Source organism: Mandrillus leucophaeus, unplaced genomic scaffold, assembly GCF_000951045.1.
Source record: "Mandrillus leucophaeus isolate KB7577 unplaced genomic scaffold, Mleu.le_1.0 Scaffold64, whole genome shotgun sequence".
Lineage (NCBI taxonomy): Eukaryota > Metazoa > Chordata > Mammalia > Primates > Cercopithecidae > Mandrillus > Mandrillus leucophaeus.
Window position 1 is genome coordinate 7545604 of NW_012106919.1, and position 25884 is coordinate 7571487.

General features: G+C 38.8%; 1 protein-coding gene across 1 annotated transcript in view; it reads right to left on the reverse strand.

The window, feature by feature from the left end:
* The window catches only part of SPAG17 (sperm associated antigen 17), a 242530-nt gene that overhangs the window by 135831 nt on the left and 80815 nt on the right, over positions 1-25884 (reverse strand). The window contains exons 5-15 of the mRNA XM_012000865.1: positions 23049-23235; positions 20920-21114; positions 19004-19185; positions 14456-14617; positions 13244-13316; positions 12920-13032; positions 7906-8043; positions 7706-7819; positions 6959-7109; positions 2460-2687; positions 2146-2364 (exon numbers count right to left, since the gene is read on the reverse strand). Of these exons, the coding sequence (XP_011856255.1) occupies positions 2146-2364; positions 2460-2687; positions 6959-7109; positions 7706-7819; positions 7906-8043; positions 12920-13032; positions 13244-13316; positions 14456-14617; positions 19004-19185; positions 20920-21114; positions 23049-23235 (1762 nt within the window). The remainder of the gene's footprint in view (positions 1-2145; positions 2365-2459; positions 2688-6958; positions 7110-7705; positions 7820-7905; positions 8044-12919; positions 13033-13243; positions 13317-14455; positions 14618-19003; positions 19186-20919; positions 21115-23048; positions 23236-25884) is intronic.

Sequence of the window (25884 nt, forward strand, 5' to 3'; positions counted from 1 at the left end):
TTACTATTTAGTATATGTTAGATCAGTTTGCTCATGTTTCATTTAGAATTTTTGTATCTATATTTGTGAATCAGTTTAATTTAATGAAGTAGTTTAACTTTCAGTTGTACCACTATCCTTGTCCGTATTCTTATAAAGTTTATGCTAGCTTCATAAAATGAAGAGAGGACATTATGCTACTTTTCTATTTCCTGGAATAATTTTTGTTAAGATTAGAATTATTTCTTTTTTAGTGTTTGGTATCAGTTACCAATGAGATCATTCGAGCTAAGTGTGCCCTATTTGGGAAGATTTTTGATTACTGATATAATTAACTGGATATGAGACTACTCAGGCATTCTATTTCTTCTTGGGTCATTATTGGTAAGTTATTCTTTTCCAGTAATAGCCCATTTTATTTTCATATTTAGTCAAAGTTGTTTATATTATCTTGCAGTCTTTTAAATTTCTGTAGAACCTGAGGGAAGTCTCTGTTTCTTTATTCCTTATATAATTCTTATTCCTGATATAGTTTTATTCCTGATAGAGTTATTCATGGGTTCTTTTTTATGATTAACCTTTTATCAATATTGCTAGTCTATTCAAAGAACCAAGTTTTGCAGTTTTGTTCTTCCTATGTTTCTATGTTTTCTATTTAATTGACGTAATTTTCATCTGTTTTCTATTTCCCCGATTTAATATTTTTGTTGTTTTCCTTCTATTTTACTTTGATTTATTTTGTTTGTCTTTATCTAACTTGAGGTTGATGTTTAGTTAATTAATCTTTAGCTTCTTTTCGAAAAATATTTATTTAAAGCTGTAAACTTCTTTTGGAGTACCTCTTGCATCAGCTGCTGCATTCTATAGTTTTGATACTCAGTTTTTTCATTATCATTTGATTTGAAATATTTCCCAATTTCTATTGTAATTTTTTCTTTGACCTAGGTGTTAAATTTGGTGTTAATATGTTAAATTTGGTGTTCTTTAATATGTTTGACCTAGGTGTTAAATTTAGGTGTTAATATGTTAAAATAAACATATAATCATTAAGACACTACGGTATAATGGAGGCCTTAATATAGGCATATACATAATTATAAAACTGAAAAAAGGACAACTAATGCCATAAAGAGAGTGTAGATTTTTTTTATTATTATTATTTTTCTTTATAGAGGTGAGATCTTGCTATGTTACCCAGGCTGGTCTTGAACTCCTGGCCTCAAACAGTCCTCCTGACTTGGCCTCCCAAAGTGCTAGGTTTATAGGAGTGAGCCACAGCACTTCACCAGAAGTGTAGATTAATTATGACCATAGAATGCTAAGAGAGGCATTTCCATATGGACACATCCAATAAGACTTCATGGAGGTGCCACTGAATCCTAATCATAGTCAAAAAGAGAACTCAAGGTGGAGGATATATTGTGAGGGAAAGGTACCACAGAGATTGAAAAGAGCAGGCTGTGCAGAGTAAATAGGCCTAATTCTGTTGGGCTAGAATACAGAGTGTGTGAGCAACAGCAGAAAGATGGAAAAAGGTTTTAGGAAAAGTAATTTGATACTACTAGAGAAGTAGGCCAAGGAGTTGAGTTCTGTTTTGCAGATAGTAGGGAGCCTTTGAAAGTTGTAAGTAGAGAAACAAAATTGCTAGATTTTACACAGATTAATCTGACAGTGATGTGTAAGGTAGCTCAGTATAAATTTAGCCCAACATCCTTCTATACTTTCACACCTCCTAATATAGCACTGTTTATAATGCTAGTCTACAATGAGAGTAATGGCCTGAGCCATACATGGGAGAGGAGGGGAAATGATGCTCATTGAGCATTGATTTTGTACCAAGCTCTGTACTGGACATTTCATTCTGTTTTGCAGATGAATGTTTGTAATTTTAGCACACAATCACAATAACTGTGTAACACTAATGATGAAAGTTGTAATGATGTTCACTGTGCTAAATTTACTAAGGTGAGTGTGGACTAATAGGAATTAAGATATTTTTAAAAACAGGGTTGAAATAAAGAGAACTTATGGAATAACAATACTCAGTAAGAAAGTTTAATTAACCAAATAACTTAAATTCAAATAATGCATCTTGAACACTTTTTGATTTATGTGTACTATAATAGTGTCTTACACACACACACACATACACACACTTTAACTTACCCAGAGACTCATGTTGGGGTTGAGTCTTCAAGATGCTCTCCTGCTCTAACAGCTGTCTATTATCAGGGACTGAGAGTCCGGGATTATTCAAGTCAGAATGCTTCATATTGTTAGCATCACACTGACTAGGATCTGAAGGTTCTTGGTTGCTCTCATTATCTTGCACAGACATTGACAAATTCTGATCCAAAAATATTGTTCTGTCTTTGATTTTAATATCTATTTAGTGTAAGGAACATCCATGAGATACAATACGAGAAAAACTGACAATAATAAAATACAAGAATGCTTTCCATTTCCTCCATGCAGTGTACCTGCTTTCTGCTTGGCCTCTTGAGTGTTCATTTTCATGACATATTGATGCCTTATCTGTTTAGCAAATCTGGCAGGGTTGTCCCATGGTATGTTAAACATTTCAGAATCTGACCCACACATCATCCCAGAAGGCTTTAGTTTCCCATTTTCATCAACCTCAGAGAGTTTCAGGCTCTCAAAAGTAAACACCTTGAAGGCTCGTTCTACTTCATTCCAGCTCAAGACATCTGTAAGAAAGCAGAACCCGTGCTGCTGGAAATGTTCTTATTAGCACATGGTACAGGGTTGACAGAGGGACAACCAGGGAGTTTGTCTACCAGAAAGACAAGGGAGTCACGCCACAATGGCTGTTGAGCTGATTTTAAACACTGGCTCCCCAGCCTGCAGCAAATAGCAAAGGTACCTGAGGATAAGCAAACAACACAGTAAAGATACAATTTAGCAAATTATAATGCTCCCAAACTGCTTCATAGCTTAATCAATATTAGCTGTCCAGATTCATTTGCACGGACTTTCCAGGGTACCATATAGGTTGAATATGCTTATACAACTTATTATTTTTGAGTGAAAGCACCCCTTTCTCCTGTAGTAATTTAAAACAGAGAAATTATTTACTTTTGCCTAATACAGACTGTTATATTGACTGAGTTTTTCTGTTCATTTGGGCTCAGGAAAGGTTTCCAAACGGCTGCAGTATTTTCCATAATTGCACTTCAAAGTTTATCAGCTTTCAGCAGACTTTATAATTGTGTATTTACCCTTTTACAGCATTTATTCACTTGCTCACTCTTTCATTGGTTATTATTTTCTATGTATTAGGCTTTGTCATAGGTGCCTGGGATTTGAAAGAATCAAGATTTGGTTCTTACACTTTAAAAGTTCCAAGGTAGAGGAAGGAGAAGTAGAATTAACAAAAAAACATGGAATCCAATCAGAAAAAAATGAAATGATGTGGATCAATAATTCAGAAGTAACCTCCATTTTCTCTCCAGCAAAGATAAGAAAAGCAGCAGGTCCTTTGGGAAAAAACAGGGAGATTCAGAAGAGAGACAAGGAAGAGGTAAAATAGTTACAGAACGAAGGAGAGTTTGCTCATTTGCTCATTTCTCAAATATTTTTTTGAGCCCCTATTAGGCATCATAACTATAATAAAAGCTGGGAACACAGTGGTGAACAAAATAGTGAGCCCCCTGCTCTCATGGAATATCTGTTCTAGGGGTTGGGAAGAGATAAATGTAAAAGATAAAAGAGAGGACAAAAAGAATAAAGCCAGCTGAGGGGACAAAAAGTAATAATAGTCAGGGAGCGGCTTGTAGTTTATATAAAGCAGTCATGGAAAAATCCTCTGAACAATTAAGCAAAAACATGAAGGAAGTAGGGGAGCAAGCTGTATGGATATCTGGGGGAAAGTGACTGAGGAAGGGCAAACAGCAAGAGCAACGATCCTGAGGCAGGGGTGTGAATGACATGTTCAAGGAATCACAGTGAGGCCAGAGTAGATGGAGGAAAATGGAACATGACAGCTTGACAAGTGATGGCTCAAAAAGTAGGTGGCAGACAGTTTAGGTTCTTATTGTTGTTTTTGGTTTTGTTTTGTTTTTTGAGACAGGTTCACCCAGGCTGGAGTGCAGGTGATTTTCCCACCTCAGCTTCCCAAGTAGTTGGGCCTGCACACCCAGCTAATTTTTGTATATTTTGTAGAGATGGGTTTTGCCATGTCGGCCAGGCTGGTCTCAAACTCCTGGGCTCAAGCGATCCACCCGCCTTGGCCTCCCCTCCCAGAGTGCTGAAATTACTGTCATGAGCCAGGCACCTGGCCCAGTTTAGGATTTATTCTGAGTAAAGTGGGTGACTGCTGCAGAGTTTTCAGTTACAAAGGCACATCCAACCAACATTTTAGAGGGGCCATTCAGGTGGTTGTGTGGAGAAAAGACTGTTGGTAAAACATTGAAAGCCTGTAGACCAGCTGGAAAAGCTATTGGAATAATCCAAGTGAGGGGTGGTGGGGGACTGGGCTGGTATGGTAGTGAGGAGTATGGTGGGATTGATTGCAGAGTGTGAGAAAACAGAGACAGCAGCCAGGTGCCGTGGCTCACTCCTGTAATCCCAGCACTTTGGGAAGCTGATGTGGGTGGATCACGAGGTCAGGAGGTTGAGGCCAGCCTGACCAACATGGTGAAAGCCCATCTCTACTAAAAATACAAAAATTAGCTGGGCGTGGTGGCGTGCGCCTGTAATCCCAGCTACTTAGGAGGCTGAGGCAGGAGAATTGCTTGAATCCAGGAGGCGGAGGTTGTAGTGAACTGAGATCACGCCACTGCACTCCAGCCTGGCGACAGAGCGAGACTCTGTCTCAAAAACAAAAACAGAGATAGCAGGAATGACTCCAAGGTTTTTGATAGAAAGTAGTTGCCATTCATTGAAATAAGGGAGATGGTGAAGGGACAAATTTAGGGATGAGGAATCAAGAGCTTGGTTTTGGACCTGTTAAGTATGATGTGGCAAAAGGGAAAAGAGGAGGAGGAGAGGAGCACCAAGCGTCCAGGATGGGGCATGTAAGCAGCATATGTTTGAGGTTTCAATGGTGGCAGCAGGAACAAAAATCCTGTGCCGTGTGGAGAGCTGAGCTCTCCATTCATTAAGAATGGAATCACATCTTAAGCCAGAAGGAGAAGGAGAGGGTGGCAGGACACAGAAAAAGGACAGAAGTTCACCCCCTACTCAGGAAGGGGGTAGTTATGTACACAACAGAAATGACACACCAGTCCCTCGACGCTGTACCCAGCATGTCCATGAGTCAATGGCAAGACTCAGAAGTTCCTGGCTTTTTCTATTACTAAGCCTACTTAAAAGTGAAAAAAGAAATCAAGATAAAAATACTTTTTAGTTTGGTTAGGCTCACAAATGAAATGGTAAGGAAGAATATACACACATACTCTTTTCTTTTCAAGGTTAAATGATTCCTTGTCAAGTAAAGATGTCTGTGGAAGTTAATGTCTTTTCTTATAAGTAGTATCTGCATATTCCCTCAAGTGGGAACGAGAATTTACTTTGAGAAATGACTGCCTATTTCACAAAATCCCAGTGAACTCAGATGAGACATGCTTCCAGATATTATATCTTAATGACCCCTCTTTCCACTGTCTTCAAAGAGCATAAAATGGCTCTTCCTGCTGTGAGAAGCTGTTAGCTTGAGTCAACTCCTGCTCAGCAACATGCTCTCTATTGACAGTGGGCTCTCTACTCATCTCTGTATCCCTAGGTACAGAGCAGGTGCTTAAAACTGCAGACTGCACCATCAGACCTCTGCAGTGGCTTTCTTCTTGTCTCCTGCTCAGTAGGGTAAGGAAATTGTGTTCTACTGGGTATCCAGAGACCAGAATGTTTTCTTGTTTTTTCCACCATTGTCATAATCCTAAAACAAATAATTTAATCCTGCTAGGATCTCAGCTTTCTTATCTGAAAATAGATTTTGACTAGATTAATTCCAAGGTTTCTTTCAGTTAGGAAATGTTATGGTTCTATGATTCATCTTTCTAGATACAAATTTAATTTGTGGTTATAAATAGTGTGCTCAGAACTTTCTCTCAAGAAAGGATCAAATATGAGCTTTCAGTAGCACAGGTTACAAGATAATCTACATCTGCCTCCCAGGTCACTCTCTTTCTTATTTCCTTCCTGTCCTCATGTGCAGAGATGGTCCACGGTAGTGCTCACATTAGTTTTACCCCGGTGAACATTCCTGCCAAATTCAGATTATCTGGATCCTCTTCTTTTTCTTTTCTTCTCTAATTAAAAAAAGAAAGAACCATGAAGGGACAAAATGGGAAGAGACAGAAGAAAAACTCTTCTGGAACCTGTGTTTTATTGATGGTGGGTGGCTGCAGCAACAGGATATAAGATGAAAATTCAAAGACAGGTATCTCTGAATTGGGGCAAAGTTGCATGGTCCAGGTTGCTCTTCTCTCTTTCCAGATAATGTCTCTGCAATGTTACTGTAATTTTTACATGATTTGCAATGATGATAAAACAGTGCAGTGGTCAGGCAAAAGACACAAGGGCAGCATTGTCTTGGAAATTATATGCGTGCATGCGTGTGTGCATGCATGTGTGCACGCGTATGCACGCACACACGCCCCTTTACTTCTCTGTAAGTAGGATGGGATTACCACATCATCTCCAATGATGTCAATGGGAGTATTTGGGACAGAGATGGGGGAAAACGAGGAAAAAAAGGAATTATTGTGGCTAAGAAAACACAGTGGGGAAAAAAAAACCCAGTGTATCAAATTGAAGAGTGTTATGCATTATAGCTATGACAACACTGCTAATAACATTATTCAAACAAGACAGTTGTAGTCAATCAAAATACCCACCTTAGCCTCTGAAAGGTCTTTCAATAATGAAAATACTTTTCGTAAATAAGGGTGTAATTTTAAGAGGCATATATGCCCATTAATTAAACTGAGTTGAAGCTAAGACAAAACAATGGACTTACCACTCGTACAAAAGTGCATAAGCTCATGAATCATAGCTAGACGTTTAGTGTTGTTCCATGGTGGGGGTAGAGGGAATTGAAGGAATTCCCACAGTGGCAACTTGGACTGCATCTCCTGCTCAATTTGAACTGGATCAAAATTCTTTTGGTCCTGATGAAAAAGAGCAACATGACAGAAGACATTAAAGTAAGCTGTCAAGTGCCTTATGCATATGGAAAAGGCTAAACATGATACCTTCACTCTCATTATTTGGGAACAGAGGAAATCAATGGTAATTGGGAAAGACAAACTTTTGGGATTTTGCTGAAGGTCAAAAAGCTAGTTCCTATGTTGCCAGGAGTTCCTGGTGCACAAAAAGGACTGATTCTTCATTCACAGTGACAAACTGCCAAAGTCTCATATATATTCATCTCTCTCTTTTGAGATCCTTTTCTGGCTTCTACTAGTTTTTCATAGCAGCAGATATTTAAAGCAAATAATTATAAGGTTTTAATGCACATTTAGTGGTGGTAACAATTAATTGAATTGTTAATTAAACCTCAATAATCAGACAGATTTCCTAGGCTGACATCATTTTTCCCTGTATCTAGGTTCATTTTCCAGGTCCTACTTTGTACGCAAGTATCTATTTTGTACATTACATTTTAATTAGTGTTGATGAAGTTATCTAATTAGCTTCTTTCAACGAATAGTTACACACACACTTTCCCACATCGGTTTTCTTTGGCTAACCTGATTATCATTACCTTCAGTGTGTACTTCTTGTGGGCGTGTGCATCATGATAGTTCAGTAGGAGGGGGCCTTTGGGCACTGCTTTGCTTTCATTTTCTTCTTCAGATAAAAATATTTCCTGAAGATTCTACGCAAATTGAAATAATATTGATTTAAAGAGAGAATCTATGCTTTTCCAAAGCATGAAGACTCTGCTATCTCAGACTATCTGACCTTTTTCTCCCTCTCTGAGAGACAGAGTGAGGGCAGAAGGGACACAATGTGAGCTGCGATTCTGTGGTCTAGCCCGTCTGCTCTGGGGGATGGCTCCCGCAGACTGGGTGGGACAAGATCTTCTTCAGTTGCCACAACCTGTTGAAATCAACAATGAAAGGAATTGGTATAAGGGTCCGCTCTTTAGTGATACTCGCTGCTCATTGCTTCATTCCCATTGCTTAGTAAGAACCAGTCTATTTCTACGACCCAAGTACCACTGCTGACACAAAATGGCGGGAAACTATCAGTGACCACCAAATAAAAGGAAAAGTGTTTGCAATCCATGCATTAAGGTAGGTACAAATTTAATATTTGTATTAAAATAGATAACATAAAAATGGTAAACAATAAACTTTTGATGAAAATATTTCATGAAGATTCTATTCAAATAGAATAACAACATACTTTTTCTTAATATTTACTCTTTATGTTAAAGCAGTGGGAAGAGTGCTCATACAACTTTGGATTCATTCAATATTTACTGAGTGTCTACCACAAGCCAGGTACTATGTAACACATCTTTGCATATGATCATTTAAGCCTCATAGCAATCTTGTGGGGGCAGATATTATTTTCCATTGTATAGAGGAGAAAACTAGAGTGATTGGCCAAAGCTCAAGGATATTGAGTGGGAGAAACTGGGGTTCAGGCCAGATCCTCATTCATTCTTCAAAAATAGAAAAGTTATTAGATTATGAGATCAGCAAATGGAATAGTGTCTCCTTTATGTGGGGAAAGTGAGGTCCAGAAAGATTAAGCGCCTTGTTCAATTTTACATGGTAAACAAGTAAAAGAGTTTGAAACATTATCAAGTTAGGCACCTAATTTACAGCTTTTCCCTTTACCCTATATCCTATAATCATCCTCTTATGATTTCATATCCCTCTACAAGTTTCCTCAGCCTTGGCATTAATGACATTTTGGCCTAGATAATTACTTGTTGTAGGGGCTGTCCTGTGCACTATAGGATGTTTAGCAATGTCCCTGGTGTCTACCCATTTTATGCAAGTAGCACCCTTCCAGATGTGACAACCACAAATATCTCCAGACATAGCCAAATGTCCTCTGGGAACAAAATCACCTCCTGTTGAGAACTACTGCTCTAGAACAACAAAATTGCATCCTATTCTTTACCTAGAAACACCCTACTGTCAGAAGAGTCACTCACTGTTCCCACTTTCTATCCTCTGATCATTTCTTGGACCCACTTCAATCATAAAAGATGACTCAAAACTGTTTTTTCTCTGAAATGTTCAATTCTAACATCCCATCCTGTAAAATGTCATCCCATAATTCATATATTTCAGTTTTTTCATCCCTTTATTATTATTAAGCCTTAGTTCATTCAACATGGATCTACTGAGTGACTTCTATTTGTGAGGCACTGAGCTCATTAACTGTCTCTTTTGGTACCTGGAACATAGTAGATGGTTAATAAATGTTGCTTTAAGTTTAGTAGAATAAAACAAGAAAGGCTAAGATAAATAAAATAATGATACTGCAAGCTCTATAGGGCTTTTGTACTTTTATGCATTTATTGATATCATAAAACTATTGGTATTCTAAAAACTTCATGGAGCAATTATAGGCAAATATTAGTGTAGCTATCTAATTGATTAGAAAACTAAGGCAGTCAAAAACCAGAAAAATGTATATGGGAGGTAATAGAGATGATAGAGTCTGAAAAGGACTTCAAAATAAACCTTTTACATATTAACAGGAAAAAAATGTGTCATATCCATGAACTAAAACAATAGGCAATTGTAAAAAAAAAATTAGAGAATTTACAAATCAAAAACATTACTGCCAAAACAAAACTTCAATAGCAGATTGGACTCCCTGAAGAAACCATTAGTAGGAAGGTAAGCTAGAATTCCCAAAGGCATAAAATTGAAAGAAAACTTAAAAGACAAAGAGGAAAACCCTGAAGCTCCAACATCCATTCAGTAATAATTAAGGTAAATTGATAGTAAAAATGGTACTTGAAGATAGAAGACTTTCTCAGAATCTTCTCAATTTAACAAATACGTATTTAGTGTCTACTATGGGTTAGGTATGGTTATTGTGTGCTGAGCACACAGCAATGAACAAGACTACATTGTTACTGCTTGCGTGGAGTTTATATTCTAGTAGGAGGATGGTGAAGGTAAGAAAAAATAGCTGATCAATATATTGCAAAAAGAAAAGCTGTTGATAAGAAAATAAAACAAGGCGATGTGGTAGAGAGTGCTGTGTGTTGTGTAGGGGAGAGGGTTCTTTAGATCAGGTGGTCAGAGAAGGCCTCTCTAAGGAATGACACTTCCACTGGAGACCCTCCAGAAAGACAGAAAGCTTTCTAGGTAGAGAAGTTAGAGTAAAAGGTTAAGGTGGAATTAAGTAACATATCTGAGGAAAAACCAGAGGCCTATGTAGATGACAAATTGTGTGTGTGTGTGTGTGTGTGGTGGCGGGCAGGAGGTGAGATGACAGGTACATCCAGAACTCTATTTTTAGGACTTTTATGGGACAGTGTAAGGAATTTTTATTGCACACAGAATGTGACTGGAAATCAGATTATAATTCCCTTACACCATAATGACAAGTTTGATAAAATCATACCTCGACATAGTCTTGTGTTATCAATTATAAAGAGAAAACCCTAACAACTGCTAGAAAGAAAAGTAAAGATTATCTGCAAAGAAAAAGGTATCAGATTGACATCGGACTTCTTAGCAGCAACATTAAAAGGAAGACGACAATGCAGAAATCCCATCCAAATATTTTTCTGTGCAGATTCACTAGGTTTTAAGTCATTTCTGCTACTTAGCATTTGAACGAAAAACGTTTTGTGCCTCAGTTTCCTTATCTGTAAGATGGGTGATATGGTTTGGCTCCGTGTCTTCACCTAAACCTCACCTCGAATCGTAATCCCCACGTGTCGAGGGAGGGAGGTGATTGGAGCATGGGGGTGGTTTCCCCCATGCTGTTCTTATGATAATGATGAAATTCTCATGAGACCTGATGGTTTTAAAAGTGGTAGTTTTCCAGCACTTTGGGAGGCCAGGACGGCGGATCACGAGGTCAGGAGATCGAGACCATCCTGGCTAACACGGTGAAACCCCGTCTCTACTAAAAAATACAAAAAACCAGCCGGGCGCGGTGGCAGCGCCTGTAGTCCCAGCTATCCGGGAGGCTGAGGCAGGAGAATGGCGGGAGTCCGGGAGGCGGAGCTTGCAGTGAGCTGAGATCGCGCCACTGCACTCCAGCCTGGGCGACAGAGAGAGACTCTGTCTCAAAAAAAAAAAAAAAAAAAAAAAGTGGTAGTTTTTTCCTGCTGCCTTGTGAAGAAGGTGCCTGCTTTGCCTTCCACTATGACTGTAAGGTTCCTGAGGTGTCTCCAGCCATGCAGAACTGTGAGTCAATTAAACCTCCTTTGTTTACACATTACCCAGTCTGGGGTAGTATCTTTATAGCAGTGTGAAAATGGACTAATACAATGGGGGATAAAAACAGTTCTTGCTTCATAGGATTGTTCTGAGGATTACATGAGTTAACATATTGAAAGTATTTAGAACAGTTCCTGGTGCCTATAAGTGCTACGTATGTGCTACTAATATGAATAACAAAATCTTTCAGATACACATAGAACATTCACGATGACCATGTTACATGAGGTCACACAGGAAGCCTCAGGAAATTTTAACTTGCTAACTTGCAGAACATGCCTACTGATCATAATGTAAAAATAATTAGAAATAATCAGTAAATAATGGAAATCAAAATAATTCATGGGTTAAACATGTAAATAAATTAAAAGATTTAGAATTGAATACACTGAAAGCATCAGGATGCAGACAAAGAAACACTCGAAAAGAAATGTGTAGCCTTAAATAAAGCAAAAAGACTAAAAATAAATGAAGTAGGCTTTGAATTAAAATGAAATACAAAATAAATCCAAAGAAAGTAGAAAGATGGAAATGACAGAGATGAGCCGGACACGGTGGTTCATGATTGTAATCCCAATGCTTTGGGAGGCTTAGGTGGGAGGTTGGCTTGAGGCCACAAATTAAAGACCATACTGGGCAACATAGCAAGGCCTTGTCTCTACAAAAAAAAAATATTTTAAATGTGCTGGGCATGGTGGTGCATGCCTGTTGTTCTAGATACTCAGGAGGCTGAAGTGGGAGGAACACTGAGCCCATGAGTTTGAGATTGTGAACTGTGATTGTGCTACTGCACTCCAGCCTAGGGGATAGAGAGAGACCTTGTCTTAAAATAATTAAATAAATAAAAATATATAAATACATAGATGAAATTAATGAAGAGATTAATAAAATAAAAAGTAAAAAGATGTTGATCAATGAAACAAAATCCTGGTTCTTTGAAAAGACCAAAACAATAGCTATGCCCTTAACAACCATGATCAAGAAAAGGGAGGTACAAATAAATAACATCAGTCATGAGGAAAGGTACATAACCAGATACAGAGGAAATTTTAGAACATATTTAAGTGAATAGTGTAAAGCACATTGTATCATATTTAAAACTCCAGTAAAGTATTTATTAAGACATATTCATTAAGAAAAAAGCTGACGACAAAAATTGGCCTCAGAAATATAAAAATCTAGTTAAATCTACAAGCATGAAAGAAATTTTAAAGATAACGACTATTAACCACCCCACCCACTTGTCCATGTCCTCTTCCTCTTCCTCTTCCATTAAAATGACACCAGACACAGAGTACTGAGGTTATGTTCTATCAAAACTTCAGGGAATGTTACATAAATGGCTCCAAAGAATAGCAAAAGAAAACAGAATTGAAGCTGAGGATTTAAGCAGACTTTAGTTTCATCTGAAATATTCTAATCTTTATAAAGGTGAATGCATTTAGGTATTATAATTTTAAAATAGTGTAAAAAAAACCAGAAGCCGGGAAAGATGAAATAATTTACTCAAGTATACAACCTGATAAAATGCCTCAGAGTATCCCCACCTGTTCTAGCATACAATGCAGTATCAGGGGCACAGAAATGAATTCCTCTGGAATCGGATTCAGCAAATCATTGTAGTATCTCATGTCTACTTCAGTTGTGATGACTGAAGTCACTGTAAAATATAGAAAAAACCATTGCCCAATTAAGATGTGTTCTCCATTATTTCCATCAACATTTCATTCATAATTTCAAACTATGACTATGCACTAATAAATGCAGGAGCTGTAGGTGAAGGGAGGCTGAAAGTAATATGGAGGGCAGTCATTATCTCTTAAAGTGCCAGCTCGTAGTGTTGATCCTTCAGCAGCCGATTTCATACATGCCTGGTGGTGGAGCTTGTGGTTCTTCATACTGTGTTTTCTTCTTTCCAGGAGTTGGTACAGCAGGTTGTGGAGCCTAGAAAAAGAATAATTAAAAAGAAACAACTGAGATACCCAGCTGAGAGATGCCCTCACCAAATGCTGGTATGATGAGATCCAACAGGATTCTGAGGTTGTATAATTATGTTCACACCACAAAATCATCTGCTAATATTAGAACCAAAGGAACAGAGTTTTGCCTGATGAAGGAAAGAAGGTAATGGTATAGACATTATTTAGTTTTTCCCACCAGAACCCACTGAGCAATTGTGAAGAAAGTGATGGGGTGATGGGGCACTGAGCATCAAACAGGTTTCTTTTTTGGGCCCCTGGGTGACTCAGAGTCATCCCATTTTCCCTCTCCCAATCCTTCAGCAGTTCTCCATTGCCTACATGATATAAACCAGACTCTCAAGTTAGCACCAAAGGAGATTCATGACCTGGCTCCTGCCTCTCCAGGTTTAGTTTCTGTTGTTCTTCACTTTGCACATGCAGCCTGGGATCACTGAACTACCCTGTACTCCTGGCTTGTGCCATAGTACTGCTTTTCTTTGACCTCCATATCTTTGTACATCTTTGCCCCTTTCTTGAGAATATCATTCTGTCCCTTTCCCCTATCACGCTTTCCATTAGGCACTTCATACTCATCTTTCCCCACATCGATAATCCTGGTTCAATTTTCCTGACTTCCCTCTCTTTGCTCTGCTCCCCTCCAGATCAGGTGACCAGGTTTATTTCTTCTACCGCAAGCTGAGATGACTGCTCTCAGCATTCATCATGCTATGTTGAAATCATTGTTGACTTGACTGCCAAAGTTAACCTCAATGAGGAGGACAGGGAATGAGTTTTCATTATTGTATTATCAGCATCTTGCAAAGCGCTAGCACACAGCCAGGTGCTAAACAAATATTGTAATTACTTTATCAATATCCTTTCTGTCATAGATGTTATTCATTGTACTGAGTGCTGACAAGAGGGTTCCATCCCTGCCTCTGTAAATGTCTGGTAGTTGAGGAGCTCCATAAAGCCCCACCATGTAGCTATCTTTTATGGCAGTAGGCAGTATGACCTTAATGTAAGTATTTTATAACTTTTTCTTCATATGCCTTATAAATATGAAAATAAAGTTGTGCAGTGAATCGTTCATCCCACTAAAGACATTGAGCCCATGCCTACCTCCAAAGTTGGCATGGCTTCTAATACAGGTTTCTCATTAACCACTTGTGGAACATTAATAAGCTGCATACTTTCCAAATAGTGCTGGTGCTGTCTTTTCCAATCCAGGACGTCATACATCAGACAGGCAATATTTTCAAAGATATCAGTGCCCAATTTCAGCTACAAGTGAGAGATTTAATGGCAATTGGTTACTAGTTTTATACTGTTGGAATCAGATATATGGTTTATATCTCTCTTAACAGCTACGCCGATCAACTTTATACAGGAAAGCAAACCCCTAAATCCCCAAACCATTGAATCCCAGCCATGGTGACCCCATTTATATTCCTGAACCTTTCTTGTCCTTCTTTGTTTACCACAATGTGGACTGTTTCCTTTGGAGGGTCATATGGCTGCCTAATGTTTTAAGAGCCTAATTAATGCTTCAACTAAAAGAAATACAACTGAGTCATGAGTTTCAGCAGTGTGGCCTATATTCTTAGTATCTCAATTCCTAAAACACATTAGGTAACTTTAATATCCTCAGCCAGTGACAAGCTATAGAAGATTTCTTACCTGGCTATGCAAGGAGCACAGTGGAAACACTGACTCTGCTTTGTGGATCATCTACCCAATACGTTGCATCTACACAAGTATTTGGGCAATCAGTATTTCTTCTTTTCCTCCAACCTCCACCTCTTTCATTTCACCTGTTCTATCTCTACGGCAAAACACTAAGAAATCCTGATAGACTATTGTTTCTATAATACCCACAAGTTTTATGAGCTGGCAAGCAAACTGTAGCTCAGATACCTCTATTACTTGGGCTTTTGTTTCCAGAAGTAGGAAAGCAATGTGATGGCTGGGTCTGTCTGACTGGAAGCAAAGAAGAACAAAATAGGCTCATCCTATGTCTGAGTTCAAGAAGTAAGGTGGTATGAGATGGTTCCTTGTATGCAGAAGTCCAGTGACATGCACGGCTCTGCCAATCACTATGGTGCACCTGGTTGCTTGCTGACTTCCCATTCCCACTAAGGCTGAGGCTTCTGCAGTCAAGCTTCAATCTGGTATTACTTGCCCAAATTCTGGCATAGAAATATGTTTTTGTTTTTGTTTTTATTTCTAGGAAATAGAGTAAAACTTTTGCCCAGTGATCCCTTAGCTTAATCTAGATAATTGATTTTAAAATCCAACAGCAAATCATATGCTAAGGACAACACATTATTTCAGCAACCAGGGTCTTAACTTGAAATGTTGCCGATGTCTTTCAGGGACAGTTATCATGCCTTGAAGGGCATTTATTTGATGTAAAGCTTTTGTTACCTTGGTTCAACAGAAATATAGCCCGCTTGTTTGCAGCCAAAGTTTGGAAAGGTTGCAAATGCTTTCCTCCAATAAAAGGGGAAGAGGGCTCCTTGGATGGATCCTATTCTGGATATGAAGACATTATCAGTTTACAGATATAGCTTAAAGTGTGACACTATGCATTTGATCTGCTTCTGCTAGGAGTAGATTTATCATTTTTATTCTTATTAAATGATCTTGTTTAAAATGAACTTTGATCTTACCTATTAAATTCAATGACTTTTTCTTCTAGAATCCAACTTAATGACTGAACCGTTTTCAAGACTTTCCCTCCCCATTATCCTCAATGCTGAGTGCTTCACTCACAAACTGTATCTTAGAGAGGCATGCATGGACTTTAAAAGGTTACTGCAGTTGGACCCAGACCACAGCCCTGGTATAAGATGATATTCAGTAAATACCTGCAAATTGACTAATAGATCAGTCTGGGAAGCTGGGCAACACAGCCCTAATTGGCTCTGTAGAGACCTGAATGTTTTCATTGTTGACAGTTACCTTCCTGGCCCAACTAGAGACCCTTTACATTAACGTTCCACTTCTGAAGTCAGGAATGTTCCACCATAACTAGAATGGTAATATTTTTCCACATAAAATAATTTTTCTGAACTTTAGTTTCCATTTAAGCTCTTCCATTCTGTATTTTTAAAGTAAAATATAGCCACTACCACTTTCTTTAAAAGGAAGTGATTGAAATCTAATGAATAGGAAATTGTGGACACTGCAGTGGGAAGCAGAGTGCTAGAAATGTTGCTCGGTCCTTTGAAGTTGCCATTGTATACCACAGTGTTCATGTCTATGTTCTGGTGATGCAATGGAATGTACACAATTTTAGACTACTGCATTTCAGCTTTATTCAGCCTGTGCCTGGAAAGTAAAGAAGACACACAGTAGGGAGCCCTAGCTAGAGATGGAGCAAAAGGTACTCGGTTTGAGACTGACTTAGAAGCATTCTCCTCTGAATGAATTATGGTTCACGAATTATAAGGCTGGGATCTCCCATACCCTGTTGAACCAAAAATGTACACAAGTTCTTTATAGGGTATGTAGCCAGGACTTGGCCCAAATGAGAGGAGCGGTGTTTCTTCAAAATTTAACTTTGTGGATGTGAGTTTTATTAACCAGAGATTTTACATGCTTGGGAGAACAGCTGGTCTGTGGAAGACAGAGTAAGAAGCTGGATTTGAGGTGGGATTTCAGGATCCCAAAGAAATAGCCTCTTCCCCCAATATATGTCACATTTTGAGTATAATCTAGAATTTCAAGAAAACAGGATGGAATGTTCATATGTTACTTGGAATGCCAATATCTCCGGGATAGGGAAACATATTAACCCAAGGCAACATGAAATAGTAAAGGACAGGACAGTGGGTCCTTCTGTGAGCTCAGGTTTAGGAGGCAGGAGAGTGGAAGACAGGAAAGCTGAACCTATCTAGATGAAGGGGTGGGGAGGGGCAAGGACAAAGGGAGTTTGGAGTCTCTAGTCTTTCCCAGAACTAACTCTGCTTTTTATCACAGCTTTTCTGCATTCAGCTTTATTTTCCATGCAGAGAACAAGGCTGAGAGTCATCAGGATATCAGACTTAAGTGTGGTGTTTCTATATAGTGCCATCTAATGCCTTGTGTTAAGAGTCTTTATAACTCAAATGGATCTCTCCATTACTACTTATTCAAGTCCTGTCCATCCTTCAGGGTTCAAGTCTAGCCACTCTCCTCAGCATTATCACTTACTTCTTTAAGTGCATATCCATCTCAAGGTAATAGAACCAGGGACACTCAGAGTCTGAAGTGTCCATGCCCCATAGCCTACCCTCGGCTGTAGAAACAGTTCCAGGCTTTGATCTCACTCTTCCTTCAGACAGTTGGCTTTTGTGTGTTTCTTTTCTTGTCAGCTACCCACAGTTATTATGCAGATACCCATCCATCCTCCACACTCCACTTTGCCCAGCCTTTTTCAGAGCACTCACTTGATATTGTCTTTCCCTAGGACTTCGCTTTCATTTCAGCTCCATTAATGCTGAAATATATCGTCCTGCAGAGTATTCAACACTCCCAGGCCCCTGTTAGTTGGGATAAGGGGTCAACTAGAAAGAGACCTGAGACATTTTCTGTAACAGAGGGATGCCTGAATACTTCCCACAACATCTTCCATAAGTAGTCACTTGACCTTCCGTTTTGTTAAAAAGCCGTCATGCATCTGTCATTCACTACATTTCCAATCATTCCATTTTTTCTTTGTCTGCATTAGTAGGAAACTTAAGAGTTTGTTTCACATAACCGAGCCCCTAGATATGTGGGTCCTTGACCACTGCTTCTCTGTTTCACAGTTTTAGTCTTGCCTCTCTGCAAGCTCCTCAATAGCAGGGGCCAGGAAACCCCACTCTTGGGAAATGCCTGATAACTACAGGGCCAAGATCAAGTCATCCTATTAGGATAGACCTTCTAGGCCAAATATATTAAAAGTAAGATTCTGGGGCCAGGCACAGTGGCTCACACCTGTAATCCTAGCACTTTGGGACGCCGAGGCAGGAGGATCACCTGAGGTCAGGAGTTTGAGACCAGCTTGGCCAACATGGTGAAACCCTGTCTCTACTAAAAATACAAACATTAGCTGGGCATGGTGGCATATGCCTGTAGTCCCAGCTACATGGGAGGCTGAGGCAGGAGAATCACTTGAACCCAGGAAGCAGAGGTTGCAGTGATATCACACCACTGCACTCCAGCCTGGGTGACAGCGCAAGACTCTGTCTCAAAAAAAAAAAAAAAAAAAAAATTGGGGGGAATAAAAGCAAGGGTTTAGAAAAGCAATGTATGGAACTGAAACATAAAAAGTCAGACACATAATTCAACAAACTATAAAATTTACTATTTTAAAATTAATATATATGAAAATTCTAATTACTGCCTAGAACATTGTTGAGTTATAAAACAAAGCCACGTGTCACCAAATAAAAGAATCACCATCCTTTTGATCATCATTACTACATCTTATTATTTGCTGTTAATTCACACACTAAAAGCTAATGAATCAGACTATAACCATCATTGAGCATTCAATATTATCATTATCCTGATGATAAAAGAACCTAGCTCAATGTCTTATAATCAGCGCTCAGTAACTATCTATGTCATGAATAAACGGAGCAAATAGAACCATTGTGTCACATATTAAAACCATGCATTCTCAGTAACATGTGTACTAACCATTATCTCGCCATCTGACCAGTCAGAAGGAAAACCAGCTGCTTTGACCATGTATTCAAGTCTAGCAACATCAAAGAGATTTGTTTCAGGTTTCTCATTATTCAGGATTGGTTCCAAGTACTTCCAGAAAGTTTTAAGCTCTTTTATGGCGTTTTCTTTCTTCAATTTTTCTGCTTCTAGATCTAATAATAGCAACATGTTTATATTATAAAATAAGAGTGTTAAATGTTTTCCCACTTTAAGTGGACATGGTGATGGACATGCAAGATATCTGTACAGTACCAGAAAATGTAAATAAAGGAATGTAATTTTGATGAATTTTTGAAGTTGGAGTATACAATTATTAAATCAGAGAACTTTACTTCTGAGATTCATATTAAATATGAGCTTATCTCATGCCTTCATTTTATAGTTGAGGCCCAGAAAGACTATGACTAGGTCACACATTTTGCGAGCTAAATATGTTCAAGATTTCCATCACTCTTACATGACAATCTACATAGGACCAGTTTTTCTGCCAAATCACCATTTTAATCAGCTTAGTGTCTGCTACATAACTGATTACAAATGCAATTTATCTGGTTCTCCTTCTTATATTGCTAAAAACAGAGTAGATCAATGTTGTATGTTTCAGTTACCTTTTGGTCACATTAAATAGCAAGACGCTTCTCTGGGTATTTGTACTTTTACTGTAAAATAATGACAGATTTCCATAAAATTATGCTTAAAAATTTGCCTGAAATATTTATGCTTATTACATCTATAATTAAATAGTAGTTTCTACTACAAAGATCTCATTATTCTATTTTAAAGTCTATTTTTTATTTTATTTTTATATACTTAATATTTTTATAGAGAGACTGTGTTTGGAGCGTATGCAGCATTTTTTCACTTCAGTAACAAGCCATTTAATGTTATAACTATCCTCTGAGATAATCAGGAATAGCCTAGGTTTGAACTTCAACTTTTTAACTTAATAGCTGCCTCTAGACTGAGAGTCCATTTTTGTAAAATGGAAACAATAAAACATACTTCCTTGGCTTGTTGTGAAAACCACATGAATCAATATACTTAATGCCCTTAGCATTGAGCCTAGTCCCAAGACAAGAGCCCAATATGTGAGAGCTATTAGTATTATCAAGGGTAGCTATTTCTAACTTTGAGCAGCAATTTAAAAATGTAGTGTTATAAAAGTTGGGATGTGGGTAAGATACAAAGCACTGTGCAAATGATATTATTAATAAATAACAATACAAGCAACAGCATATGGCAGAAAAGACTTGGGCATCTGGTAACACAATCTTACACCCCTTCCACAGAAGTCCCCAGCAAAAAGAGGCTTTTTGCTCCCCTTCCACAGAAGTCATCTAGGATAATCTTCTTAGATGAAGACCTCAAGGCTCAAAATGGCTAAATGGCAGCATGATTGGAACTTCATCCCACAACTTGCTAGTCTAAGGCTAGGAACATATAGCACCCCCATGTCTTCTCACAATAAGCCAACAGCAGAACAGGGCAAGAAGCCTGTGACCTCCCTTGGGCTACTTGGTGACGTGACTTCTGCAAGAACAGATTATTAACAGTGATTCATCCAGCCCATCCTTTAGGTAAAACTTATAGATCAAATGCTCCAGAGAAAGGTAGTTGGATAACCAAGTCTTCTGACCTGCAGCCTGTTTTCTGTGGCTATACAGGGATATAACACAGGGTATGATATAAACACAGGGTATGATTTTAATTTGCAAAATTTACAACACTTGGCTGGTGCAAGCAGAGTAAATAGCAAATCAAAGTTTTGAAAAGATTTAATAATGTACGAATTGTATGACTATGTTTTGGACAGAAAATTATACTTGTATTTTAAGGACAGTGGGTAATACTGAAGGACTCAATAAGTTGTGTAGCAGACTGCATACCTTCTGGCTGAAGAAGAACTTCCTGCTGCTGGTTAACTGCTGCCAGGTGTGACTGCAGAGGTTCATAATTCTCTGAAGATATTTTAATCACGCTGGTTATAGGAATGCCAAGCTCAGCCATAATTGCTAATAGCTGAGGATTGTTGAAGCCCACGACTATAATGTAATGTTGGGCACCATCATCTGGCTCATCGTCTGTTCAAAATACCATAAAGCAGAGCAGCCATCATTGTAAAAGAGAGCAGGTTGCACTCAGCCAGTTCAATGGCTATATACATTATGCATGCATTTATAATCCCTCTGGCTTGCCAAAAATGATCCAGTTGGCTGGAATGCAGTCATGTTGACTGTTTTTCATTATTGCTCTTCCAGTAAGAAGGCTGTGACTATTTTACAAAATATTAAATCACTTTTGCAAATGAGACATAGGCGTACTAGAAGGACAAACCTATATGGGGCTTGTGGTCATGGAAAATGTGTGCTTGGGTTTTTGTTAAAGAGTTTAGCCTGTAACTTTTCTGGGTTCTAATCTCTTTTGAGCAACATCTGGCTTTACTCCTGAATTACAAATAGCTACAGCTTTGTAGTATTTTATAACTAGAGGTGTTTACAGGAGAGGGAAATATTGAATATGGACATGCTCCCTTAAAAAGTGTTGTATGCACTTAGGTCAATGGGTGTGAATCCGAGGATGGATTATGTAGTAACTATGTATTTATTGCATTAAAAATTTAAAATACATAGTGTGCACTTTCCTAACATTTTTCTCCTTTATTTGGCACTGGTTATACTGTTTTATGAATATTAAAACATGTTTATTTTAGAATGTGACATTCTGGAGGGTGAGAATTGTTACACGTTAATACTGAATGCACATGGTACACAAAAGCACTACATTCACAAAAGCCCATTAAGATCAATACATAAATAGTGAAACAGAGGCACAATTTTTCATTTTCTTCTGGCACTAAACTAATCAATGTTGATGTTGCCGATGGACTTCATAATATCACTTCTTCGAAGTCTATTAGATTTAGAGCAGAGATGCAGGAGGGGAGTCAACTGGTAAAGGATGGGAAAGCCCTCTGCTATCTCATTTAAATATGCAGATAACAACAAGTAGCTCATTTGTGTTCAAGGGAAGGCAGGAATGAATTACTTACAGCTACCTAGGATGAATCATTTTTATATTAATAAACTAAAATGTAAGAAAAATTCTAGTGTCTCTATCTAGGTAGGGCAAAATGACTGTAGGGGAGTTAGGGTCAGGAAACTATATGCTCTATGTGAGTCACCAAATTAACTGGTCTGATTTTATTACCACTGTGTTTCACTCATGACTATAATCACTTTTTATTTTGCTTTATAATTATGTCTGACTTTCCTATATGTGCACAAGATAGTAAGCTCCTTGGTGGCACAGTCAACTGGCTATCTCAGCATTTATTTGCACTGTGTAAATGTGGCCTAGCAAGACACATGCTTAATAAATATTTGTTTAAGAGAGCCAGGTGTAGTGGCTCTTGCCGGTAATCCCAGCACTTTAGGAGGCTGAGGAGGGAGAGTCACTTGAGGCCAGGTGTTCAAGACCACTCTGGGCAACATAAAGAGATCCTGTCTGTGCAAAACAAATTAATAAGTAAAAAAGTTGAGCATGGTCATGTGCCTGTAGTCCCAACTACTGGGGAGGCTGAGATGGAAGGATGGCTTGAGCCTGGGAGTTTGAAGCTATAGTAAGCCATGATTGTGCCACTGCACTCTAGCCTGGGTGACAGAGGAAGACCCTGTCTCAAGAAAAATTTGCTTTCAGACATAAATGAATTGCAAATAGAAGTCTTTTTCTCTCAGGATGTCATGGGAGTAAGTGATTTAGGTTTCTAACGAGTGAAAAGGCTGAGAAAGACTAAGCATAGTTATCGGGATGACTGCTCCAATTGCATCACAGGTCGTGAGGCAGGAAAATTCTAGTGTCTCTACCTAGGGCAAAATGATTGCGAGGGAATTGGGGTCAGGAAACTACGCACTCTATGTGAGTCACCAAATTAACTGGTCTGATTTTATTACCACTGTGTTTCACTCATGGGAATGAAACACGTGAAAGGCACCGCCAGCAACAGCGCCTTACTGACCTATGTAACGATTGGTGTCGTCGTCTTCTCCTCTCCGTTTTAACTGGGTGGTCTTTTTCACTGGTGCATTGGCCTCAGGCTGATCTTTTCCCTTTCCTTTGGCAGACTTGGCACTTGGAGCCTTTTTCTCCTTAGGAGATTTTGCTTTCCCTTTATCCTTTTCTAACTTATGTTTGTCTTCTATTACCTGGAATGAGAGAACACTTTTTTCTCCAAATCAAACAGTGAGCAAGCAATGGCTTTTCTACCGCCAGGTGAATTAATTCTTCATATCATTCAATCACTTGTATACTCTTTATTTTTTATGTATTCATTCTATAAGTCAGCTTAGTGGAGATTCCAGCTTAAGTTGTGACAAGGCACATTTATGTATGAGGACTGGAGGGGTGGGCGTCAGAAAGCTGGTTACACAGAGACTTCTGGGAGAGAATCAGTCCTACAGGAGAGCCAGGTGTGGCCTAAGAAGCCACCCCAGTGGTTTGAAGGTAGGGCAGGAAGATAATTCTGAGTATATAATGGGGTCAGGAGTTTAGGTTTATCTTTTAGTCTAGCCCTGGAGAGCCTCTGTCTGAGTTTGAGAGAGAGTTGGGGTTGGTTATTAAAAACAAACAAAAAAAAAAAAACAAGAATTAAAAATAAAAAGGAAAAGAGATATTTTGCTAAAATCTCCTTGATAAAGCATTTCATAGTACAAGTAATGTATTGACCAATTTTTTAAAAAAGATTAAAAGATTCTTTGGGAAACTTAACGTTAACTAAGTATTTTTATTATAATCCTACGAAAGAATGTGCAGACATAACCAATGGTTGCTATTTGATGCCTTCAAAGATGGGGTCAGAATAAAACATCAGTTGGCAACACGAATTCCTTCCATGATGCTCTGGGGCATGCTTAGATTGGCATGTGCCATGTAAAGATTAATTCTGCCCCAACACCCCACTTTTCTTTCTTTCCAAACAGTTGCCAAAAATGTTGCGCAGTACTTCATAATGTAATTACACTTTCAGTTCATATGTTTATTAATACGAATTAGTTGTACTCATTGAAATGTTGTGGCAGTACTGGATCATAAGGTGGCCCTGCAGAAGACTTGGAATATGTTTATATTGCCATTATTATCCCTACTTAACAAAATTAAAACAAAACTAATTACGTTATTGCAATGTCTTGGACTCTGATATCTACCTGAGACCACAAAATCCAAATTTGAAAAACTCTATGACATTAGAGATGGGGAGAGAAGATATGCTGCTTTGACACCCAGCTAACAGAATGTGACACAGAAGGGGAGAGGAGCATTTCCCCTACTCCATGTGGCTTCTGGATGTTAAGGGCTCCAGAGGGCCCAGTTTAGCTTTGGCATCCAGTGGTGCCCATGGGTTCTAGCACCCATGGCTCTAGTGGTGATGAAACTGCCACAATCTGTACTTGCTCCTAAGCAGAAGGGGACATCATCAGCAGGGTCTTCAAGTGTCACTCACAGCCTGGGGTGGGAGCAGGTACAGACTGTGAAACGGTCTTAACCATTTCTAGAAAGTGAAGAGAAATCCAACGTGGCTAGAACATACATAAGTGGTAAAATTAACTCCCTAGAAGAGCTAGGGTCAAAGAAGAAAAGATATCCCTGGAGTGGAAGTGGAGGTTGGGGGGAACCGCTCCATGCCAGACCGAAAAAGGGGATTGGAAGGAAAGGAGGGCATTGCCAAAGTCAAGCTTGCCAGACTTTACACACATCTCCCTTAGTCGATTCCCAATGACACAAATGTGGTAATCTTAACAACAGAACTTCATTGAGAACAGAAGTTCTGAAAATGTATGGGATGTTGGTATTCATCTACTCATTCATTCATTCAGTGAATATTTTTATGAGCTTCAATTTCTGTCCCAGGCTTCCTCAGCAGCAGGGGGAAACATCAGTGGAGGCTGCAGGTATCATTCACAACACTGGGTAGAGGCAGCAACGAGAGCACAGGTAAGGTACAGAGGAATGAAAGGGTCCTAGCATTTCTCTCTGCACCAGGTATAAATCGGTGCCTAAAATGGGGCTGGGCTCTGCCCCTTGAGCTCACAGCCTACGGGGAAAGAAAGAGAAAAAGAAATACAAACAAACAGATAAAAATGTAACTATAAATTTTAATGACTGCTATGAAGAATAAAACCCACTGTAGTTATAGAAACACAATTGAGAACACTTTCATAAGTAGGTGATGAATGACTCTCTGTGGAAGTGACATTTGAGCAAAGACCTCAAAGACAAGAGTCATACACATAAGAAGCAGGGAAAATGTTGTGTGTGTGTGTGTGTGTGTGTGTGTGTGTGTGTGTGTGTGAAGGCCCTAAGGCATAAGAAGTCAGGCGTGTTCAAAGAACTGAAAGGAGATGAGCCCAGCAGGGAAATTAGCAGTGGAGGTGCAGAGTAGCCCAAGATAAGGTGTGCGAGGCAAGGCATGGGCCAGGCCATCCAGGGTTTTCAAGGTAGAGATAACAAGTTTATGTCTTAACTAAAATGCAATGGCAAGATTTTAAAGGGTTTTAAGTAGATGAGCTCTATGATTTTGCAAGATTGGAAACCAGAAGACTCAGGAAACTCTCACAATAGTCCAGATAAAACCCAATAGTGACTCAGATTAAAGTGTTGGCAGAGTGAAGAAAAATAGATAGAGATGTATTTTGGGTATTGAAACTTCATGGGTTGAAAGATTAGATATGAAGTCTGAATAAGGAGGTACATTAAGATAATGCTGTGGATTTTAGTTTGAGAAACTGGGTGGTTGATGGTGTCATTTAAACAGAGATACAGAAGACTAGGGTGATAAATGGTTTTTACTTAAGGTG